This window comes from Plodia interpunctella, chromosome 21 (assembly GCF_027563975.2).
Source record: "Plodia interpunctella isolate USDA-ARS_2022_Savannah chromosome 21, ilPloInte3.2, whole genome shotgun sequence".
NCBI lineage: Eukaryota > Metazoa > Arthropoda > Insecta > Lepidoptera > Pyralidae > Plodia > Plodia interpunctella.
Window position 1 is genome coordinate 5,178,169 of NC_071314.1, and position 25,924 is coordinate 5,204,092.

At 35.2% G+C, this 25,924-nt stretch overlaps 2 protein-coding genes across 3 annotated transcripts in view; one reads left to right on the forward strand and one right to left on the reverse strand.

Moving 5' to 3' along the window:
• Flo2 (Flotillin 2) overlaps positions 1-25,924 on the forward strand; it is a 198,038-nt gene that overhangs the window by 118,035 nt on the left and 54,079 nt on the right. The gene's annotated exons all lie outside the window — the stretch shown is intronic.
• On the reverse strand, positions 10,199-24,669 carry LOC128679421 (uncharacterized protein). Of its 2 annotated transcripts, none has more exons than XM_053761662.2 (4): positions 14,137-14,231; positions 13,530-13,899; positions 13,044-13,294; positions 10,199-12,463 (listed from the first exon to the last, which is right to left on the reverse strand). In XM_053761662.2, the coding sequence occupies exons 2-4, from the start codon at positions 13,871-13,873 to the stop codon at positions 11,112-11,114; spliced, it is 1,947 nt and encodes a 648-aa protein (XP_053617637.1). In that variant the 5' UTR covers positions 13,874-13,899; positions 14,137-14,231; the 3' UTR covers positions 10,199-11,111. The 2 variants fall into 2 exon arrangements, with proteins under 2 accessions (XP_053617637.1, XP_053617635.1); XM_053761660.1 differs by lacking the exon at positions 14,137-14,231 and adding an exon at positions 24,273-24,669 and having other exon boundaries at positions 10,200-12,463.

Below are 25,924 nucleotides of genomic sequence, written 5' to 3' on the forward strand. Positions count from 1 at the left end.
ACCCGACGTGTCTTCCATTTCACTCATACAAGAAAGAGATATGCGTATTAGAAATACATGAGAAGAAATGGGACAGCGCTGAAATCTTTTGTCCTTCATACACGTGCGCGGCCCAATCGGCCACTTTGTATACGATTGATTGATTGGACCGGAATGTTTTATGGAAATCTTCTATCTCATTTGGCTACACTCGTCCGTCGTCTACAGAGTTTTCTTGTTCTTTCTGAGAAAAACAAGAAGAAAATAAGTTCATTGGCTAAACACAAACTGCGACACAATTTTTGTTATGGTGGGTACAAAAAGACTTAGGGACCTGTTTCACCGCTTGCTGACAAAATATCATATTGTAATCTTACAAACTATACAGCTAGAACTGCCTGATGTGATTGGCTCTTTAGCCCTAAAATTAATATGTTTATTTTATCTATGGCCCCATTCATCAGAAAAAAAACAGTCAATGTTGAGAATCTTAATCATCCATAACCAATTGTAAGTGTTATACGCTTACAAATGTCTAGTAACCAGAGCATGGCATGACCTGGATTGATCACCACTGGCTGATTTTGCCTTGAGGTCCTTAGTGAAGAAAGTAGTAAAGAAGTTCGTTGTTTTCATATTTCCCTAGCTGGAATGGTAAGGTCATTTTAGTACTTGAACTAATAATCAATTTTTATTAGCTTTTATTTAGTTTCACGTGCCGCCGTGTTCGGTTGTCTGTAATCAAATCTTGTAAAATTATAAATCTTGTAAATAAATTTCACCTATCCGCTTGTCCTACAGAGATTTTACGTCGCTTTCGTTTCCATGATAATGTATTACTTACCATTAGATAGCGGTAGGTAGTTGTAAAAGTCAAGTCAGATGCCTTTAGGCGTTTCGAATAAAATCTGAAACTAGTGTTGGCAATAACTCGATAAGAAAGTAAGAAGTCAATACGGAAGAGTCCAGTTGCATATAAGACGTTTTGCTAGTTTACACCCTTGTCTGAGTCATCGCTTCCTCGTCTCCCTATCTGTTACGAGAAATGAAAGTGTTGGCTGCAGCTGTAGATCACTGTCTATGGACTATGTATGTACAGTCAACTGAATTAGGTGCATTGGCACATATTTGAATTTGTAAGATATGATTACAGATTATACAGACCCGACCAATATTTAAAGTGCTCTCCTGTTGATAGTCATGTGGAGTCTTTGTAAATGTGGAAATAAATTCTATGTATTCGTTGTTCCATTATAGTCACACATCTACTCACTCATACCTCGGTTTTCGCGGCCTCACAGCCCCGAATATAACCGGTATCATACGAGGATGAGAGGTCTCCCTCTGAGTCGCGTGAGTCATCCATCTACTCAGTCTATCTGTCGAGGCTACCGCGTGTAATGAATCCGACTGTACTAAATGATTCGTATCTATCTGCGCCCGCGCAGTTGCGTGAGAATGAGCCTGCTCCTTCACGCTTGTAAAACTTACTGTCATATCGAAAATGTTTTATTCTTCAAAAATTACTATCTGTAAAGCAATTCGAGCAATTTGTATGTAAAATATGTATTATTGTATGTGTACCATGTCACAGTCATGTTGTGAACTAAGTTAAAGACGGTAGAGAAGCCCTGATCTATATGATTATCTATCATAGATCAGATTTTATTCGAGACGTCTATAAGCTTTTGACATGACTTCGACTTCTAACGACTGGTAGTACACACTAGGGAGCTAAACTATGTTCGATCTATGATGTTTTACTACAACAAAACTGTGTAAAAGGATTCAAATAAAGAAAAATGAAAAAATAAATTGTACATATAAAGTTAGTACATAAAATCAAAAGATTTACCCTGTTATTCGTATAAAAGTTAAAAACATATGTTAAAGTATGTTTCGTCTCGATCTGTCGATGCCAAATATTATAAAGTGTGATAGTGACAAAACCTACTTTAGCTAAAAGTATGCCAACTTTATTAGGAATAACAGGGTTAGCTATCTGTATGATTTTTTGGTTATTATTATTACCCCACGTGGGGTCCATCAGCAAATCACACCTACACTTAGTTTGGCTGATGCCCTGATAAGACGTTGCATAATTTAATTAAGATCGGCATGAACATAAAATATGATTTACGAGGCCTAATATAAAAAAAAAATATTTCACGGTTTCATTATAACGCATAAGAATATGCACTTATAAGGGAAAGTGTACCTCATCTCAGCGTGATGCAATGCGGAATTGTCATAATTTATGGTTGCCAGAGTTATTGAAATCAATTTTGATGCAATTTATTGATAGAATGACATACAAATTTTATAGTTAGATGGATCTATCGGAATAAGTAATTGGTTGGTTAAATAAATGGTGTGTACTCCGCTTCGTGTGTCACATTAAATATATAACCTACTAGCTGATGCCCGCAGCTTCGCCCGCGGCTGCATTTTTCATATAAACATTCACCCCCCATTTCTGGTCTATGGGGGTATAAATTTTCGAAAGTATGTATGAACTTTGAAAGTGTAACAGAAAGATTTTCGCACTTAGGTAGAACATTTTCGCATTTGTAACATTAAAATTGTGGATTTTGTCTATACTCTAATAGGTAGTAGCTAAGTAACATGGAGATCCAGAAGGACAGACTCAATTCCAGGCAATCCGGAGTAGACACTGTGTCTATGTCCCCTCCGGGTTGACTGGGACTGTCTCTGGTACGAGGAGACCCGACCCCAAATGTACTGGGAGAAAGGGTGAATGAAGAACAAGAAGGATGGATTTTATCTAGGAACCATACCGTATTCCCAATCGCCTAACGACCCACACTCCCACGTTATCATCTGTCTCGATCTGTTTCTCTTTCCGTCTCTTACATTTCATTATCGAAGTTTATAATGTGCCAAATCACGGTAACCTTATCAATAATAGCGAACTGTGCAAGCAAATGGAGTCATACTGATTTTTTGTGAATTTGTGCAACGTGATAAATTATGACTTCTCAGGTCGTAAGTTTGGTAATCGCATGTAATTATTATATCAACGTGTTAGGAAATGCGTTAGTGTGAAATTGGCAATATATTGAAATTTGCCTCGATTCAATAAATTTTGATAGAATAATGTTAGCTCTGTACGTTGTCTCTCTCTGTATATTGTCTCTTTCTTTATAATTTGGCGGTTGGGCGGTTTCCACTTGGATCAACCTTTTTGATTTACATATTAAAGATATATGACATCGTAAATATGATGGCCGGCCATGCCGTTTTCTTCTTCATTGATCAACTGGGTTCAATTTGATTCCTAGATACTTTTGTTTCCTTCAAATCCACTGGTGGATTATTGGAAACTTTGGTTTTCTGTTTCTTTCACTAAGCATTACGTATTGTCTTTCTTTCTTATCACACTATCGCCGAACTCAGACAGATGGCGATGCGATTCAATGAACATTGCGTAGTTTGTATGAGAGCTTTTATTTACCGCATAATAAACAAGCAATGTATGCCGAATTTGACGAATGTAGCCGCGTAGTGTGTAGCCGCCAGTAAGAAAACCCCATTTCTGTAAATTCGATCATTCACAAAAAAAATTGCATTAATCTGTCAATAATATTTAAAACTGTATTCAACGACTGTAATATAATGTTGTCATTGTAATTTTTAGTCCTAATTTGTGTTGTTTAGAAAAAAAAAGCATTCGCAAATAAATAATAATAGATATAAAATGTAAATAGGCTGTTGATTATTATGTAAAAGATGGAGGATATAATGGTACTTGTTGGACTAAGATCCATTACATTATGTCATAGTGTAGACCTTGACAAACCAGACTTTATTTGGCTCATTTGTTAAGCAGTTGAGCTAGTTATTGTTACACTTTTTAGAGACTGCGGTGTGAAAAAACAGGAAATTTCGAATATGATCCTTGATAAATCTTTCCTGAAAAATTGGTTGATGTCGACTATGTCGTGAAAAACAAGATATTTCAAATAGAACACACATGAAATATCTTGACTTTTCCCAATAAAATAATTATAAATCTTTCTTAAATAATCGACTATCATCATTTCAGCTCTTGTCGGCTAAGTTCCTTCCATTCCTTTCTTTCCATTGCTAACTTTTACCTGTCTTTCAATTATGTTTTTAAAAAGGGCGTCAATAAAGGTACAATATTTTTGTAACAAAAATCATACAGTATCGTAGAGTATGTCTAGCATGCTGATGTATAACAACAAAAAAGTTCAATTATTTATATTATTAAACTATAGAATTAACGCTGTAGCCACACGTACCTTGTTGGGAATTACATAATAATTATTTATTTATTTAATTAACTGATACTTTCTTTTTTCAGGTACTGTACTTGGATAATATTAAGATGACGGTTACAATGCGTACGTATACATATTATGTAGGCCGAGACGCGAATCTAGACGGTTAGGCAGTGAAAGTGAAGCGGGCGTTTACCCGATCCGTCAGAAATTCACTTACGAACCCTACGTGTGGTCCCACTTGTGGCGGAAACAGTCTTTAAATTGTAATAAACTAGATCTTGCATACGTCTCCGCCCGCGGTATGTTTGATAAGTGACATTAACTATACTTATTGAGAAACCTTTTGAGTTCAAGGAGAAGATTCTTATTAATAAATTTTGTGTTTCTCTAATTAATCGCTGCACTGAAACCCCACCCTTCTTGAATATTACCGCAAGTATATCAACAGTGATATGGACAGATTGCAAAGTGCGGGAGAAATTTTATTTACCACGATGGAAGCTGATTACTTCCCTATTATTTAGAATTTATTAAATTTCTCGTCGCCATTACTATGTTGGAGGGTGTTGTCCTTACGGAAATAGTTACTTACTGCAGGGGTTTTCATGCAGTTTTCACCAATAAATAGTGTGATTCCTAAGAAAGGTTTAGATGTACGATTTTATTATGTTTTTACCCGAGCGAAGCCGGGACGGGCCGCTAGTACGTACTAAAGGGTACAGTATCACGACTTACGGGGTAGACAGAGTAAACATTACGAAACTCGAAAAATTCAACTATGGCGAGCCAATCGCTATTTGATATTCTTTGTTATTGACGTGACAACGTCTTAAATTAGGTTGCGGCTGGGAGTCACTTATGAAAAAGTGTAACGCCCGGTAACGTTACGATGAGTCACCGAACGAGAGAGAGGCCCGCCGAATGCCTTGCGTCTCTCTCCCACTCAACTATGATCGGTCTGCCGCGCGCGTAAAAAGACGTTGTCACGTAAAATCTTCGCCCGTAAAACCGACTTTACAGGCAACCATTTTTTTTTTTGCACCCAAATAGTCTTGACCCTTTACCATGGAAAATTACGAAAATCTCTAATTCATATTCTCGGGTACGATATTTAGCTTATATTTGTTCCTTCCCATGTTCCTAACAAAAAACCCGCCTTTACTGACACCTTTCCAGGACTTACAATAAAGGCGGGATTTTTGTTTTTTAAATTAATTATTTGTTATTCATGAGTAATTCTCAAATATAAAATTCAAGTATGGGCTTCATATACAGATATGAATTATGTGTCGATAGTTTATCATAATAACAAATGTATGACACATGCAAATATAAATTAAATTGTTCAAAAGTCGTCGATCTTTATTTATTTACATAACAACCTAAAATGCTGATATTTGAATAATGTGCTAGAACGTACAATTACTGGTTCCGTATACGTATTTTGTAATATGTTTTGTAATGCATATTCTTTAATTACGTGTGTACTGAATAAAAATTTTCTTTTGTTCTCTAATGTATAATCAATTACGTGAGGTAAATAATGTTGCTAGATATAAATAAAAATAATCTTCCAAGCAGCGTTTTCTTGCTGTAATGCCAGCTTACACACAAAGAAAAAGCTAATTACTGCAGAATATTTTTCCATGGACAAAGTTAATTATTGTATGATATTTTTCCTTTATGGTATAAAATTGATTGGTATGTCAGTCTCTTTGAGTTCTGCGCTTTCTCGGTCCTATTTATCGGAGCTCTGGATTCACTTCCTACTTTTCTCCTCAACTTTGCACGGTCCTCATTAATCTGATCACATCATTGGCTAAAAGCCAATTTCTCATATTTGATGACATAAAGCCTTCTTGAGTTTGCCCCTTCTGTCAGGACTACGTGAAATTCCCGCATCATTTCTTTGTCACTGGGGAAACCTAGGTATTTTCGCCTGATGACTTCATATGGAACCCTAAAACACGTGTCGTTTTACACCTTCATCGGTTACGTTGGTAGCTACAAAAGACCAAATTACTATGTATAGTTTTCACGCTCTACCTGCCAAAGTGAAACAAAAGAACTTGGACCAATTGTTTTATTGCCAATATTTAAATGAGGGAAAATGTTTAATTCAACAGTATTTAATCGAGGCTTCTTCGCCATACTCCTATAGCCTTATCTTTTAAACACTTTAAAAAGGAAATATACTTTTTAAACTTCATGAACTGTGAAATTGGAAAAAGGTGATTTATGATCCAAAAAGTAGTTGTTTAAAATAAGCCAAGCAATATGTATGTTGTTGAATGACTAATGCTAGAGTTAACGAAAAAAGTCTCACTATCTACCTATGTGTACATGTGGAACTCAATAACAGCTCAGCCACGTTGTTGTTATCAGGGACTGCAGCAGCGCGTCTGCCAGACATCGTATGACTACTCCATACTATTGGCGAACTCAGACAGATATATTTATGGGGATGAGAATACCAGCAACGTAGGTCGAAACCGCCAAGTTTGGCACACTGTAGGCCGATAGTCAAGAGTTGGCATTACGTGCGACAAAAGCAAGAAAACTTGAGCGAGAGCTAGGGTCATCGGGACCGTAATAAATTCTAGAAACATCAGTTACGTCTATACTTCCTGGTGTCCTGACATTTCCTCTCACTTTCCTTATGCACTTTGTATGCCCGTTGCACTGGGAAACGACTAAAATGTTGCACCAGTTGAATGTGTAATGCCAATGCCGATATATGATCTAGAACTTGGCAACATGGCAAGGATAAATTTCCATATGTAGCGGAAGTAGATTCGCCATAAAGTTCAATTATTCAATAACTTAGCTCGAACATTTGGTCTTAGCTCTCTGGCTCTCTATTATTCAATCCTTCAGATATCTAGGAGCTGGTAAGTGGTAGCTCTGTCTTACTAATTAATTAATTATGTCTTATTAATTAATTAATTAAGCTAAGCTAATAATTGAACTTCAGAATGTCACCTAGGGTGAGTTAAATACACATATATACCTACATGCAAACCGAGTTATAAGTTTAACGTGTCTGTGTATCTGTATTTCTGTCAGTGGCATCGTGACAGCCAAACGGCTGAACCGATTTTGATCTATTTTTTTATGTGAAATAGAATTTATTCGAGAGTGTACTTAGCTATGTAACCCTCAGTTCATCAGTTCTTTTTCTAGCAGATTAGAGGATGTAAGTAACTTCCACGGACCAGTATGTGAGGTCAAGATGGCGGGGGTTTTTTTATGTCATTTCCGTTTATTTCATTTCTTGTTATATCATTTCCATTTATTTCTCTAGATTGTACGTCCTCTACTGTTCTTTATTCGAAAGGTCATAATTTCAAGCAACGTCCGTCTTGACATTGCTTGTCTAATAATGAAGATAAGTGTCAGTGTACAATTTACAAACAATTTGTTGTAATAATCTATTGTTGGAAATGGGAAATAATTCATTTTAATGGCATTCAACTATCTTTACGTCGACGTAACACTTGTGAAGCCAAAGGCGAAAGCTTGTATATTTACTTATTTATGAATCTTCTACTATAAGTACTAAATAGGCCAGTTAACTCATCTGGTGGCATAGAATATGCGATAACTCTTACTTTATTACCACTTCAATTCACTATAAATATGCTAACTATACTTATATTATCATAATTATGAATATCGATTCCCTTGACAAAAGTTCTCTCGGATGATATAACCTTTTGACCGATTTGAAGTTATATAATTGCTATGAAGCTTAAATGTCTTGTAACTGGCCCAGGCCCACTTACCCATTTATAAAGTTCCTTTCGAAGAGTGTTGTGTTGGCAAAAATGGATGACTGCATTGTAATAATCATTTCCGCTTTTGTTATCAAGTGACTACAGAAACTTTGAACTTCGGCTAATATGGAAGTGCAGAAATCTATACTATTATTATAAAGAGGTACAAGCGTTTGTGAGTTTGTATGTTTGAGTCGGGTAATCTACGAAACTACCGAACCTATTTAAAAATTATTTTACCATTAGTAAGGTACATTATCCAAGATTGCTATAGGATATATTTCAAAATTCCTACAGGAGCGAAGCCCCGAGCAACATCTAGTTGTTAATATATTTAGCATCATTTTAAATTTTGGATTTGCGTTAAACAATTTAATTATTGTATACTGAATGTAGGGAACGAGTTGGCCCAATTTTCTTGCTTTGCCTAAATCCGCGTTCGCAAATTTGAAATAAAATATAAAAGGATTTTTGCAGAAATGTGTAAAATATGCCTTATCGATTGTGCATCAGTTGCATAGTATGGAATCGTACAATAATTGATATAATATCATGCAATACAACATCAATAATACGCTCGCGCGCAGTCGCATACTTATATCACGCTTTTCGCTCTGCATCGGCCTAATGCTATACATGTACACTTTCAGCAAATAGTTCACCAAACTTTGGCGGATTCGGCATACATTACTGGTTTTTCAATACGGTAAATAAAAGCTGTCATATAAACTACGCAATGTATCATTCGAATCAGTATATGTATATGTAGCCAGCATAAAACTTTATTTGAGAGGAAGTTCAAACATTGTGCAATCACGCTTGTAAGCGAGTTGCATAATGACTTCAATATTCTCATATAGTGCAAGTCATTACTTTGTGTGCACTAATCTGTAATCGGGTATCAAGTAGGTGTCATGAAGCATCATTGTTAGACCACTGGACAGATGTGCCAATATTGTAGGTCAAGACTGATCGAAATCTCCAATGATCGAGCCGAAAATGGGCTGGTGTAAAAGATTGCTTAGTAATTATTATTTTGGTTTTGGATTATGGATCTACGGCAGACGAATATGGTTAAAAATCTTCGGTTTTGTGTATACTTTTCCATATTTATCGAAAAAATTTTTTTTTCGTTTATTTCTAAAATGGATATCATCTTCTCATCATAGACATCTTTAGTAACATTCAAACCAGGCATCTGATACGACTTCATATTTAACGAACTAATTTTTTTTTTTCGTTTATTTCTAAAATGGACATCGCATCTTCTTACCATAGACATCTTTAGTAACATTCAAACCTATATGACACGACTTCATGAGCGCCATCTAGCAACAGCGGTTGCCATTAATAGCAACAGCGGTTGCCATTAATTTACTTAGGTACTTTTCCACACTCGTACTAGTATTAATAGTTCCTACACATTATCGCCGTAGTCCGACAGATGCCGGCGCGACAAAAAACGCGATGGAAAATAAATACAAAGCAGTTGTAAAGCATGATAACAAAATCCTCTACAGAGCGAACAATCAACGTACATTGAGTACCTAGGTCGTATGTGAGCATTTTATTACAGCAATTTAAAACCAGCAATGTACATCTAAACCGTCGAGTTCGGCGAACTGTTTGCCGATAGAAGCATATAATGCCAGCTCCCTATAAACGTTTGGCAAACTGTTCGATGACAGTGTGGAGCCGGCTAACCAACAGAACACATGCGTGACTGCGTAATCATTTGATACACAAAATGAATCACTAGGTGGCTCTCCTACCCTACATAAGGTTTTTTGATTTCTCTAGCATAGCGAGTATGTGTGTCAATGGACAGTAAAAGTAACATAATCTATTAGTGCAAGCACTCAAGGAACATCCAAATATATAATTTTATTTTTTACATCACAATGATTTTCGACACTATTATATGGATCTTGAACTTGACTACAAGAAGATTTATGTAACTAGCCTATTACATTAAAAGGCTTATTAAATTATAGTCTAAGGTCAGCTATAACGCTGTAAGTACATAATGGGTTGTATTAAAGTATATAAGGTAATTGAAACAGGGTCAATAGTAAATTCAAAATTTCAGTTTTGAATTTACTATTGACCCTGTTTCAATTACCTTATATACCTTTAAATTAAAAAATTTCATTTTAAGTATTTAATATATATTTTTTAAATAAAATATGTATACAATTTTTATTTGATATAACAGACAATTTACTTTTTTAAACAAAAATTATAACAATACCTCTTACCAGGAAGCCGCCATTTTGGGAAGTATAGAAAAAACAAACTTCTTGCTTAACCTATTTTCGTGTAATTATGTTGAAAAAAAAACTCAAAGTATATATTTTTGATTTTGTTAAAATGTCTGTCAAAGCCACGTTTAATTAATTTGTCAGTTTCAGAATGAAGCATTTATAACAAATTATATTAGAATTTTTTCATGTCATTATTATTTTCCAAAATAAGTTAAAAAGCATGTGTGACATGTATAACAAATCCATTTAAAATTATATTAGTGTTAAGCGTAAGGTGCAAGATGTTTCTTTTTATTATTTAGTAAAGTTTCATATTTATAGAAGTATAATGTATCTTTTACAATATAATTATAAAGTGCATAGTATAACCATTTTGCTATCCATTTGTACATTATTTCTATATTACATTTTTATTATATATTTACATGGTGTACATTTTATAAATAGAATAGCTCCATTTCTCAATGTTTTCTGTGATCATTAAAACCAATTTACTACATTTACTAAAACAATTAAGTAACATATCGTATCAATCTATAGTTGTGATTTCTAAGACTAGAAAAGTTATGGTAACTGCTAATTTTCAGATACCGTTTTAATATCACAATCACTAAAATATTTTGGTGTTACATAATAAATTCCTACCCCCTTATTCATAAAAAAGATAAAGCGTACTTTTTGACTCGTTCTGTCAATGTCAAATATTGTAAAATGCAATAGTGACAAAACATACTTTAACTTAAAGTATACTTTATTTTTTTATGATTTACCCTCTTGGTCTTAATTACTAAAATATGGCCTACTAGAAGCAATCTATGTTAATATCATCTTTTTGTTGAACAAAATGGAACATTTGTTATGTTGCTTAAATTCATTTTTGAACATACAGTTGATCTGCTATTTCTCTTTGGCAACCAAGATTCTTTTATTAGATCAGCACCTTTTTCTCCAATCATTATGACAGGAGCATTAAGGTTTCCATTTGTAATCGTGGGCATTATACTAGCATCTATGACACGTAGGCCTTCTATACCATACACCCGTAACTGAGGATCGACTACAGCCATAGGATCAGTAGATGGACCCATTTTTGCTGTACCCGAGAGATGATATATCGTCATAGTATATTGACTAATAAAACAATCCCAGTACTCATCAGTAAATTGTGGTAGGTGCTTGCAATTCGGCACTGGTTTACTGTGGAATCTTGCGCCAAATCTCTTCATAGCTTGAGTTTCCCCTACAGCAATAGCAGCTTTCACACCCTCTCTTAAAACACCCACATCATCTGGATGCGTCAAATAGTTGTGGTACATCAAGGGATAATCAAAAGGATTCTTAGATTTCAATTTTATAAAGCCCCTACTTTTTGGACGTAACATCATCGGAAAAATCCCGAATATGTCCTTGTTGTTGATTTCGCTGAAAACTTCATTATAAAACTCGTCGGTTAGACTGTGAGCTTTTTTGACTTGCGTTCCTCCATCAGAAGGAGTCGAACAAGAAGTCATCATAAATTCTACATCGGGCCAATCTTCTGTTTTGTTTGCATATTTTGTATTTATGAACGCTACTACTTCTAGTCCAATGCTAGAGGTTAAGGGACCATCTTCTGTAACAGCATAACGTAACGCTGAATTTATATTAACAAGTCTGTTCATAACTAAACTGATTGGATAGTCTATTCTGAATACTATGCCTCCAACGGCTATATGGTCTTGTAAGTTTTTGCCAACTCCAGGGGAGTCGTGAATAACATTTATACCTACTTCTTTGAGATGTTCTTTGGGCCCAACACCAGACAACAAAAGCAGTTGAGGTGACGCTACAGCACCAGCTGCTAAAATTACTTCTCTTTTAGCGTATACTACTTGCATTTCCCCATCTCTAAAGAATTCTACTCCAAATGCTCTTTTACTTTCTTTGTCTATTAAAACTTTTGTGGCGTGCGCGAATAGAGCGACATGAAGGTTTGATCGTAACCTCACTGGACGAAGGAAGGCTTTAGCAGTCGAGCATCGGGTACCTCGTCTTATCGTGAATTGAAACCAACTAAAACCGGTTTGCTGTGCTCCGTTCACGTCCACAATATCGTAGCCCATCTCCTCACCGGCTTGCAGGAAAGCTGCGCCGATGGGTGTGTTGTATGGCGAGTCTTGCACGGTCAGGTAACCACCTGGAATGAGATATCAAATATCGATATGATTATTAGTGTTAATTATATCGCAGTTATTAAGGTTATAGTATTTTATTGATCGCAAGAATTTAATTACACCAACATGCTCGTTCGCATATTAGTAATAGTTTTTGCAACAAAAATACTGAGTACTCACAGTATGCTATGGATCATCAAAAATTGCAATGTCAGAGATAAGGCCTAAAAGTTTGGATGTGTGTGCATGTGTGTGAGAATGTTTGTAATTCGTATAACAAAATAGATTGCGCAGATTTCATAAGAAACTTGGTACATTATAGAATATATAACCTATATATTTATAGCACGAGGGGTTCCCACGAGTGCAAGATACTGCTTCCAATTGACGTGCAATTACGTGCATAAGTAGATGACTGCATAATTTGTAATTAATTAAAACTTGTCATCTTCGTGTCGGTAATAATTGTTGATGATTATATTCAAAATGAGGCACATCTGACACAGCTAGTGTAGCCCTTGTACCAGGTCATGGACATCACCATTTTGCGATTAATGGGTCCACAAAATGGACACACTTTTAAACATAATCATATCACTTTACCTGTGGCATGATGTCTTTTGTTTTTCGCAAGATAAGGGTTCCTCTGATCCATGGACTTCTTAAAATACGGCAGAACGTCTTCGTAACCCCAGCCAGGGTTTCCGAATGACTCCCATTGGTCGAAGTCTCGTTTGTTTCCTCTAATGTACAACATGGTATTGAGAACTGATGACCCTCCTAGGACTTTTCCCTTGGTCCAGGCGCAGCGCTTATCTATCATGGCTTGGCAGGCCGTGTCTTGAGGTTGACTTCTGTAATAAAATGTATTTCGGACTTAAAAATCACCTTAGCTACAAAATTACTAGCGCTTTTAGCTAAAGCTCAATTTTGTAAATGAAATGTATGGCTAGTTTATCGAAATTAATGTTTCCTAGTAATTAAATTTTGTCAGCTGACACGTTATAAAATATTTCTTTGACTAAGATCAGTATGGAAGAACATATTGGGGATTTATATTTGCTATTTCTTTCCACAACAACGTCATACCTGTATTTCCAATCCAACTTGCTCTTGTGCAAATACAATGATAGCAATGGCACATCGCTGATATCAGTCTCGTGACCTCCTGCCTCCAACAGCAGAACATTCCAGCCTTCCACTTCTGACAATCTGTTCGCCAGCACCGACCCGGCTGAACCGCCTCCCACTATCACAAAATCATACATCTCCCTCAAATGTTTCTGGTTAAATGGTCTGTTCTCAGGGTCGACCAGGTCGTAGTTGAAGTAAGCCATGGTGGCCAGCATGAGAGGTATGAAGGACAGCTTCCCGATGCCAGCTATGGTCAGGGCTGACTTCGCAGCAGTCGATGCCACCGATAGCACCCCCATTGTTGATCAGGATTTTGGCATTCGAACTGGAATTATGAGAAAAAATGTCGTTAGTCACAATTGTTTCAAGTGAATATGTTGCTTGGATGGTCAATTGAGTTTCTAATACTACACACTAGAATTAACACCATTGAAAAATTTAAATTTAGAACGATTGATATCAAATGGATAATACGTTTTTGTTCCATGAATTCAAATGAATGAATTCATTAAAATTATGCAATAACATAATGTTTGGAATTATATGAATGCTGTCCAAATACCTTCCAATGTTTTCTATATATTAGTGTAAGTTTAATCGTACTCAAATCAAACTGGTTTTAGATGTAAGTCACGGTCAATATACAAGTGAACTGCGGATTTAGCTATTTCCTTCCTAATATTAGATATACAATATAGTTCACTTTCAAGGTAGGTTCCTTTCAAATCTTTTTGTTTATTGATTTTCATGTCAGCTGGTTGTACCAGAAGGATTGAGACCCTGGATCGAGTTTAATGAGAACTTTTATTTCTGAAAATTTGTGGAGGAACCTTCAATTAAAAAAAAATTAAGTAGTACAAAGCATGTTATTGAAATTTTCCTCAAAGTTAACTGTTAGTATTTTCTTTGTTTGTAATAATTTTACTGCACAAAAAATTTGGTACGAATTAAAATTATTACTCGTGCTTTGACCGGTATTAGATTATTATGATGTGTTTATTTCGTAACCAAACTATCTTATCTTATCGAACATTGTGAAACTAATTCATTCAAGGCATATTATTTGAAGGATTTATGCATATATCGACTTTTAAGCGTAGCTTGAAGGTAAGTTCATAACACAGAATCAATTTCTATAGTTCGTAGCTTATAAAAAACTACAAATTTAAAAGTTTTTAAGATAAATACGGCTGGCTTGTAGAAATTGGTGGGCATATTATCCCATCCTCGTCGCCATTGATGCGTATGTAGCGGGTGATTAGTGAAACCGAGTTCAATCGAAGCTAGTTTATTACTGAACCAAAAGTACCGTACATCTCAAAAGTCCATGACATTTTTTTAAATAAATAAAATAGGACTGGCTGGATAAAATTGGGAGGATTTCACCCAGTGAAATTATTACAGATATTGAGGCTGTCTTAAATAAAAAAGACATTTCAGAACAAAGGTCAACTCGTCGGAGAATCAACAATGCGTTGGCCTACATTGCTATATTTGCAAAGTACTCACATCGTCGCGTACCAACTTACCACGTAATGGTTATGTAAAAGCTTGTGACATCGTACGCGTAGTACCCAAAGGTTACCGCGCAGGTCCTTCAAGTGTAGATTACGTTAATCATGAAGGGTCCAATTTACAGAACAAAGAAGTTACTAGTAGAAAATCTATTGTTTAAAATGTCAAAACTTTCCAGAATGGAATATGATACTATAACGGCTACATTTGTTTCAGCATTGTCAAGTAATTGACTCCACAATAATCCTAACTTCCTAATTAATGTTGTAAATGCGAAAGTAAGTTTTTAAATGTGTTAGTTTAATTGCCTTTTCAGGCATTATCTGCTCAACCAATCTTCTTGAAATTTGCATACATGTAGTTGGAAGTACGGAGTGTGACATATGGTAGCTTTATCCCGTTAAAAAATCTATTCCCGTGGGAAATTCACGTAGGCGAAGCCGCGGGCAAAAGCTAGTTAACCATATTGGTACAAATATTAATTGTCAATCTGTCATCACCTGTTTCCTGGATCTTTTTTTTAATTACTATATTTTTAAACAACATATATAATTATATTGTATTCAGCTCATATGTATTCTATTTAAATTTCGTGAATTAGGTAAATTGGTTTTTAAATATATGCAAGTTGAAACATTATAGTTTGTAAACATATGTCAATTATCTGTCAAATCCTACCACATTAACTTTCAAGGGATGTGCAGATTTGCATTTTTAAACAGCTCATATATAATCTATACTATATGTACTATATACATATTGTATATTATATTCAGCTCATATGTATTATATTTTAATGCGCGAGTTAGGTAAATTGGTTTTTAAATATATGTAAGTTGAACCATTATAATTTGTAAACATCTGTCAATTATCTGTCAAATCCTATTACATTAACATGTCAAGGGATGTGCAGATTTGCGCAAAACTGTATTGTTTAGACTATTGTTGTGTGGTATACGTGAGGTTAAGGGCGTAAGGTGAATATTTTATTTACTATTATATTATATAAATAGAATACATCTCTACCTTTTGTATTCAAAGTGAGGAATAATTACACAAGAGACTATAAATTGATTGGCAATATGCTTATTATCTGGCGAAATATCTTCAGAAATCAAGTAAAATTCTTAAAGTCATTATCAGTAACCTTTACGATTACTCAAGTGAGAGTCAAAGGTACACGATGATATGTTGATGTGCAAGGATGATAATTATTCTGTTGAATGTCACCCACCAAAACCGTAAATGTAATAATTAAATTTAAAAATCGTCAAGCAATAATGCGTAATCATTTTGTCCATACATTCGTATTTCACTATTACTATCATCACTACATAGTATAAAACAAAGTTGCTTTCTCTGTCTCTATATCCCTATGTATGCTTAAATCTTTAAAAGTACGCAACGGATTTTGATGCGGGCTATATTTGTATATAGTTTGATTCCTGAGGAAGGTTTTGGTGTACAATTTATTAAGGTTTTACTTGAGCGAAGCAGGGACGGGCCACTAGTATATTATAAACTAGATTAGTCTCCATATGTTTGACTCAGGATCGTTGAGAATTTTTATCTCATATTTCATCCGGATCGGCCCAGCGGTTTAGCCGAGAAAACGTGCGCACTCTTAATATTAGTAGGTATGGAAGTATGGATAGGAAAGGGTGTTTGTTTATCCTTCTTTCGTATCGAAACGGAGCATTGGATTGAGGCGATTTATGGTATGGAGAGATTTAGAGAGCTAGTAATCATATAATTAAACTTTTAGTTTAATATGCTAACAATGCATTATTAGGATAAGCATGACCCGATGGTGCACCTACGATCTGCTCCAAGCGAGGGAACTCCTCAACGTTTTCCTGTACGGGCATGATCTTTTTTGGCACGAATTGAAAATGTCATTTTTGTAAAAATGAGTTGTTTTTCAATACTGACACAAAGCTAGTACTTTTTATTAAACAGTGATATAACGCTATTTAGTTTTATTCTTATGAAATTGGTATATTCAAATGCCATCATGTTTTTCTTTCGCAACAAAAAAAAAGTATCTTTTACTGTAATAATAAAATATTTTCGCACACATAACTTCAAATACTACATCTCTTTTATTTTTGTAACTATTGTTGTTTGTAACTTGGGGAACAATGATACTAAGCAACACATAATTTACAATTAGAAATAATAGAAGTATAGTTATTGTTATTACCGCTTGAGCCCCAAATTGATCGGATTTATTATACGAAAAATTGTAAAACATTCAACAAATCTAAAATTCTTTAAAATATTGAACAAAAACACATTCATATTGTTTCGGAAACATGTTTCACGTGGACAAAACTTATCTAGCAAATAGTTTATCTAGCACAAAACAAATGGTGGATGATGTTATCTTGCTCGCGGGGGTAATTTGTGTACGTGTTATCCACTAGGCACAGAAAGCAAAAACATTTTTGATGCATGCCAACATATTTAGTGTGGACAAATGTTTTAAAAAAACAAAACAAAGTTTTATGTTGAATATTTTGATAATGAACAAGGTTTAGTATCCATTGATCCTTATTCCGAATATAGTATAGAGCTCACCGATACCGGTACTTATTCATGTTAGTATTGAACTAATGAGAATAAGGTTGGGTTTTTGCCTCATAACTTTGCCTCGTTTCCACCAGACGCAAAGTTCTCATGGTATTCAATAATCACACGTCATTGAGATCTTTTGTCAGACATGAAGGTAAATCTACATGTTATTTCGTGGAAACTGGTAAAAAATATCGTTCTTATTTTCAACGGACATTGATCAAAATACTAGTAAAATTTAACGACGACTTCTTTTAACCATTGTCATGGCGTGTACTATTGATAGTTAGACATGCAGAACATAAAATTAAAACAGGAACGTTTTAATTGTTTCTCTGAAGATTGTCATAATATGTATACATAATATACAAGGGTGTTCCCTTGTATATTATGTATAGCCATTTATATTATTTTTGGAAAGTCCATTGAAAATAGAACGCCTCTAAGTAGTAGGTACGTAATGAAATAATGCCGGACTGCTAAATCTATGACAATAATAATAATTATCAACCATTTAAACGTCCCCACTGCTGGGGCACAGGCACCTATGGATGGATAGGGAGTATGGGCCATGACTCAGCATGTGGGCCCATTGCGGTTTTAACGACTGTAAATACAACCGGGACCACGCCGTCTGAGTCCAGGATCAGGTTTCCTACATTTCCTTCAATAAAACCACTAACTCACACTAAATAGTGGGTCCAGTAGGTACAATTTGTGAAATTAGGAAACCTTCTGCTATATCTAATTGTATCTTACAGTTCTTTCATAGCGTAAAAGGCCAGTTGACATAACAGTCTTCATATAACATTATCCTTCACTTGGAAGACACCGATTATAGAACTTGATGTTGTCTAGAATAAAATGTTGCAATCGTTATTATTATACTATACTAAATGTAATATGTTTCTAGCGAAAAAACATTTCATTAATTTAGGGTACAGAGGCAGATAATAGAATCAAAGGCAGATAAGTATGTGACTGTACACGTAAAACCAACATGTAACAAACGGAGTTTATGTGTTGCATGAAACCATGTAGTTAATGAGAACGCGGTTTACTGTCGCCGATAGTTTGAATGCAGCCATAACAGCATATTGCACTTTCACTGCAATAGGTACGTACTGTATCGTACAACTGCAGCCTGCGAGAGGACGCTGGTTTCTATTGCGCAACCAATCCAGCGCCTTCCTCTTGCCTTGGTCGGTTTACCATTTGTTCTTTGAGAACTACGTAGGTACTTTTATGTGAAGAGTTTTATTCCGTTTAGCGCGCTATTTGGAATAGCACCGATCCGAATGGCACGTTATCTGTTCCGTCTATCCAAGCCATCAATATTTTTGGGTGCTATTTGAGAAATAAATGAATATCATTTTTTATTTTTTAATCAATAAATTAGTAACCAGTGATGGACACTTTGGGCAAAACTTAAGCTATATAAGAAGGGATTATTTAAAACAAATATGTAGATCCCATCATTAGTGACCCTTACTAACTAGTGTATTTAGGTCGAGATGCTCTTGGAATTATTTCCCGAATAACAATGTTAGTACGCAAAAATTCTACTCGGTGCTATTACAAATGGTGCGCTAATCGGAATAGCTCGGAGGGGTCCACAGCAAGGACAAGATTCTAGGATACCTGGCCAAGTGCATAGGAAGCTCTGATCTAGTAAGTCGCGAAAATGTATGTTTCCTTTAATTAATAATTTTCATTTGGAAACGAATGCAAGCGAATTGATGATGTAATTTTTACGATTATGCGATCTACCTACTCGTAATTCGAGTACTATAATAGTATGTACTATAATTTTGATTTATACCTCACGGAGTATACACAATGTCATAAATTAATCATTAATTAATTTTCTAACATTGTCTTCTGCTGTGCTTTTATTAACTATTCTTTTGTCTTCCATTTTTGCTTTAGCTGATTGTTTTTCAAGTATTATTTATTATGTATTTTTAAGTTGTCATAACGCAAGAGATGCCATTATAGCTTGACACATCTCTCTCGTGTTGATCTCAAAGAAAACCACTTATCTTCAAGTAATAATGTCGAAAAAGCGATGAAATACTTTACAGCTGCAACAGATACTCGTAATTTCATGTAATTATTCGTTTTATATTATACACTTATAGTGCTAAATGCTCTGAAGCATACATTTCAGTGTCTACTTCTAATAAAGTTTTTTAAATTAATATCGGTTCTCTGAGAGGAATGCCTTTTCAAGCTTTATTTCATGATTTTATTCTACTCCTTCATACTCCTTGGTGAGGGTACTGTTATTCACGAAACAAAACACTGTATATAATAGGCCATATTAATGGGAGTAGTTTGGTATTACACTGTGCATTACTAGCCGATAAATCATTGATTCGATAGCAGCATTCCACGCGACCTTTTCCTTTACCGAAAAGAAGTGGTCTATGAAAACATGACATGTTCACCAATCTGACCCATATAATGACATGCATACATGGGCCGGAATGGTGTCCAAACTCGTGTGGCATAAGCAAGGTTCAACTTGACACGTTTTGATTGGTTGCCTGAATATATTTAACACTAGTTCACCACCACTTCTATCGTGTTGAAACTCCATACGATTTACTTACGTTGTTTTGCGTTGATACGTCAACGGACGTCAATGCGAAGGAGGACAACGGAGCTCAAGGTTGCAATGGGGTCTGGCATCTTGTATGTGATGTATGTAATGTAGGTTTTTTTATTACGGCCTCCGTGACATCGAAGTGTGACAAAGGCTGTCATAAAATTAATGTGAATTGCTAAATTTTTTTCTGTCCGAGTTATTTAACAACTTGTTTGTTCAAGAAACAAGTACAGTTTATGATTGCGTCGTGCGTCGTGATATCTCGAGTCATGGACATGGACTGGAAAAAATTCGGACCGCGATCCCAGTCGCCCAAGCAGGAAAGTGATGCCAGTAACCCAATATTATTTAGAAATTGGTCGAACGGGACTGTATAGCACCGTACAAGCACAAAATACTTATGAGATTTTCTATATTTACATGACATATTGTCGTAAATGGAACATATTGCGGGATACGCAACAAAACACCTCGCATATAATAATGGCGTTTAATAATTTAAAAAAACGGGTAGCACTCCGGGAGTACCGGCAGAAGTGAAAACTTGAATGTTAATGTTGTGCATTTTTGACGTCTTACGAATTTTCGATCAGGTCACGTGTCCCTGGCGAGTTTAACATTTTTTACCCATTTTACAAAAAGTGCACAACGCCGTTAAAGAAGTTTTCACTTCAATAAACTCCCATACGTATACAAATTTGAATCCTTAAAACATAACACTTATTATTTTGGGCAGTCGTGTAAAAAGATATGAATTTACTAACGTTAATAAATGATACGATAAAGTTTGAAATTATACTTGAAATTAAGTTTTCATCGTCTTTTTCACACAAATATAGCTTAGGATCGGAAAACAACAAAAGAGTTTTAAGGATTTGCTACGGCTAAAGCACAGTTAGACCAAAGGTTTATTAATTATTACTAGTAACTCACAAACACACGAGTATGTAACACATGTCGCCAATTGTTGCGTGTATATTTACGAAACCGATCAGATCTTTGCTGTTTTGCCGTAAAATTGACACATCATAATTCCATGGCTCATGTACCAAATATTGGGCAACGATGCGCCCAGTGAAGACTGATAGAAGTACCTAATGTTTTCTTTAAAGTTCTTTTTTTCGTATAATTTGTTTTGTGCATATTGTTCTTTGGTGCAATAGGTCTAAGGCATAATTGATTTTTGCATATGGATAAATGAGGCATAATTATCTTTTAGGTTAGGTTAGGTAAACCGTTATGTGTAATAAGGTTATGCTTAAAAATCATTATGTATAAAGTTACATTCTGGCTTAAATTTTTATGCTTATAATTAGAGATACCAAAAAAAAATTCTTATTTACATATACAGATATTGCTTGAGTACTTGTAATATGTCATGTGCTGTATTTTAGTTGATTTTTTTTTGACAACAATTAAAAAAGCAACATTTAATCTTCTTGCCATCTTGACTAGGCTGGGAATCGAACTCTGCGCATATCGCCCATGTTGGTTTAATGGCAAGAATAATCGTTAAGTCTGCCATAAAGAAAACGTTTTGCAACTAGTGACGACAAACTATTATAATATTAATGTGCGTATTACGAAAGTAAATATGATTCACAGTGCGCTTTTATTGGAGGATAATGATGTGATGAGCTAAGTAGCATTAAGTGAATTTAAGTGACTTTTATACATTAGTTTAATTACAACATTTTACATTCATAAAATAGATTCCTCAAATGTAATTTTATAAATTACTAGCTGCGCCCCGGGAGTTCGCTTCCGTGGTTGCGATTCTGTGTGTCTTAATGTTACTCTTTCACGCAAAATCTACTGGACAGATTTTTATGAAATTTGGTACTCGGGTAGAATATAACCTGTAATAACACATTGGTTACTTTTTATTCCGAAATTCCCATGGGAACGAAGCCCAGCAGCTATTTTATTTATCTACTACCTGGATAGAGTGTAACGTATACATAACTAACGTCGAATTAATAATTATTCAAACTCATAATTTACCTAAAACACGCCAATGTAAATGAGGATTACTGTGTTCGTAAACTTTAATGTAAAATTAGTAACGGAACATCATGATTACTAGATAGATACGGAATAGTAACGGAAGAACATTGTTACTTCCTTTATAATTTGTTATAATTATACAGATATAAATATTATTGAATACGTCTATTTCTCGTTTGTTGATTGAAAGATCCACTACGAGTAAGTGGCGGTACATAACATTACATATGGCTCTTCGTTCAAGGTCTATTGGTAAATCGGCTATTACCAAATTATTATTACAGACAGACATACACCCGTGACTTCTTCATTGTTTACAGATGACCACCTCTATTGATTAGGACTATGTCCTAATGCAAATTCAATTTTTTTGTAAGCAAGCATTGATAAAGTTATCCTTACATATTATAAAACAAACTCCTCTACCGCGTCTATCTGTCTGTCTGTTCGCACTAAACTCAAAAACTTTTTGACCAATAGATAGAGTGATTCCTGAGGAAGGTTTAGGGGTGTAATTTATTATGTTTTTAACCGAGTGAAGCCGGGACGGGCCGCTAGTTGTAAGATATTTATAACCAGTAGTAGGAAACTTACGTACAGTAGTATCACGAGTTTATTTCCTTACGGGATAGACATAGTTAAGAGTTGCAAAAGTGCTGTATGGGGGTTGTAGTGTAATTGAGATGCAATAATAAGTTGCCAGACATGCCTTTGAGAAGAGTCTCCAGTTAATAGTAGTTTCCCTTGTTCGACTTTTCCAATTTGCGCGCAAAGAGAAGCAGCTGGCATATGTTTTCCTCTCCCTCCAAAAAGAATTACTAAGGAGAAGGAAACTTACCCCCACACGTACCTACTTCACTCGGATAAATATATCTACATACATACAAACTTTCTTCAGGAATCATACTATCCATTAATAAAACCTCGCAACGGAATCTGTTACGCAGTTTTAAAGATCTAAGCATAGATAGGGACACACAGACAGCGGGGAGCGACTTTGTTTTATACTATGCAGTGATAACACCAAACGTAAGACAGGGCACAGAACAAGAAGTTTGATGATTTTAAGCAAACGCTGTAACCTCCCAAAACTAGTATTTTTTCCAGTCAGTATCACAATTTGTAAGAGTTGGATTGACCTGGAAAATGTATCGATCTGTTAGCCTATCAATGTTCTTCGACACTGGATATCCGCAAATTTAAATCCTCGATGGAATTTCAATTTTCTTGCTAGCTTTTGCTAATCCGTTTAAGAATATCTATCCAGTTAACGTTTGCTAACATGAATTTGGAATGTAGATTAATGGAATAATAAATTCAAATATGGATGGAATAATAAATTCAATAATTCTATCTATGAGACAGATAAATGATCTCTCTCATCACAAGAAGTCAGGGTAACTTCTAAATTATTTCACTGTATATATGGTGATTGATTTTTGAAATACCAGAATCTAGGAGGATATCGTTTCTCAGAATTTGTGGAGCTGTCAAACGTAAATGAATACTCCATAAGTACTAGAACTATACTATAACTAGTCGCAGCACGCGACAATAATTTATTTATCTATATTTATATTTTTAAGTTACGAATGTCATGAAGGTTTTCGTTTAAATGGTTGAGCATTTGTGGATCAGTCAGTTGACTTGAGAAAAAATATTTCAGCATATGATATTTTTGTGTGAGTTACAATATGTCGATTGTCCATAGGAAAATGAATAGAAAGGAAAAATTACTTGTTTATTCTTTAACTTATATCGTGGTAGTAGATAGTGGCTAAAGTTTCGTTTGAAGTATCGTTTAAGTACGCAATATCTGTGTTAGAAGCTTCCAACATAGCCAGCTCACAATAAACTTAAAGATTTAATATAGAGAAAGAACCGAGGTGTTTATTAATTTTAAAACAAAATATATATAATAAAGTATTTTAAAATGGATTTATAATGGATAATTATATTTTCTAAATATAACAAAGCCTCAAGTAACTTACCTGAATAAGTTTTTTGAAACATAAGTCCGAATCAATAAAAATAACTAGATTGGTCCTTATAATAGCACCATTTAATTAATAGATAACACTACATCTGCACACTTTATTTGAAAAATAAATTGTCGAGAAATGACCAAAAAATGTTCAGCCTACATTGAATATTTTCGGCAGTGTTCTATTTTTTCTAGGACTACAAAAGTCTGACCCTTTTTGTACTCTTCGCGTAATTTTACGATTCTCTGGCAAAGTTTATTAAAATTTGACCAAATAAATAAATCTCCTTAAAATTTAAGATACTGGCCGCAGAAATTGTCTCACGTTTTCGTTTTTCATGGGCGCGACGACGCGACGCAGCGCACGTTTGCACCTACACGCATGCGCGCACTATGTACACTGATCTGTGCTCCGACTCGCGCGCAGCTGAAGGGCTTGCGCAAAATCCTCCGTGTCGACGCGAACTGGCCCCAGGATCAGACATGGCAGTTTGTAGGTTAAGGTTTTTGAGCCAGAGTCGACTATGGTGACTATTTATGAATAAAATGTTATATCTAGCTAATCCAGTTCATATCTCAACATATTTCAACGATTTAATATTTGTTCAAGTGATTGATTTGAGAACTATCAAAACATTTTGAGAATGCATTAAATTACTAAACGATGCCAATAACTAGCCCCGTTATTTATAAAAAAGAAGCATATACTATGTTTTGTCACTATCGCACTTTATAAAATTTGTCATTGACAGAAAGAGATATATGAATGACACACATGAATGACAGCTACACGTAGGTTTAGCCGACATTACCTAGTCTAGCCAGTCTTAGTTGGTTACACTTAAGTGTAGCTTACTGTGTTAGGCTAGACCACGGCTAGACCTAGATTTAGCCGTTATCGTTTCGGCTATCTACATCTAGGTTTAGCCTCAATATAATTCCGATTAGATCTAGTACTTCTGGGTTTAGCTTTTACAAATAAAAGTAAATAAAATCTTGTAATAAATACCTGTTGAGAATTAGCGCATTGCATCAAAGGATGCGCAAATTGTATAAGTATAGGTACGTGCGCGCGCATTATCACGCGTATTTCCCACCTCTTGCGAAAATGTTGCAGTGAAACCTCCATTTCGCCCACAAAGTCAGTAGTATCAAATTCAGATACTATTACTGCAACCGATGTAAATGCTTGCAATTGGCGGTATTCATAAAAGTCACGTTAGATGCCTTTAGGCGACTTGATTGAAATCTGACATCAGTTTTAACAATAACACACTCGATAAAAGAATAAGTTTATTTTTGCCATGTTTTTACAGCGTGGGCGAGGTGAATGAACTTTATAATTTTGTATAACTGCATAGAAGACTAAGCTACGTCGTAATTTATCTGCGACTGCGAGCATCTTTCTTATACTTACCGGCTCAACACTATCGCGGACCAGTTCACCGGGCTACTACTACTCTACTAGGGCAGATCCACACGCCGTGTGGATCTGCCCGTAGAGTAGGCCCGCTCCTTATCCTCCCGTGGATGTCGTATAAGACGATTAAAGGACACTTAACTTTGTCATAGCTGATAGAAATTAATAGTACCTATTCTTAAGGAGGTTTGTCGTCAGGCAGGCGGCCGGGCAAAGTTTATTTCTACGCTGAATCTGGG

Coding starts and splice junctions, on each gene's coding strand:
- LOC128679421 (XM_053761662.2), bottom strand. CDS start 13,873: ATGGGGGTGCTATCGGTGGCATCGACTGCTGCGAAGTCAGCCCTGACC. Junction 13,295..13,529: donor AAGTTGGATTGGAAATACAG/GTATGACGTTGT, acceptor ATTTTATTACAG/AAGTCAACCTCAAGACACGG. Junction 12,464..13,043: donor CAAAAGACATCATGCCACAG/GTAAAGTGATAT, acceptor ATCTCATTCCAG/GTGGTTACCTGACCGTGCAA.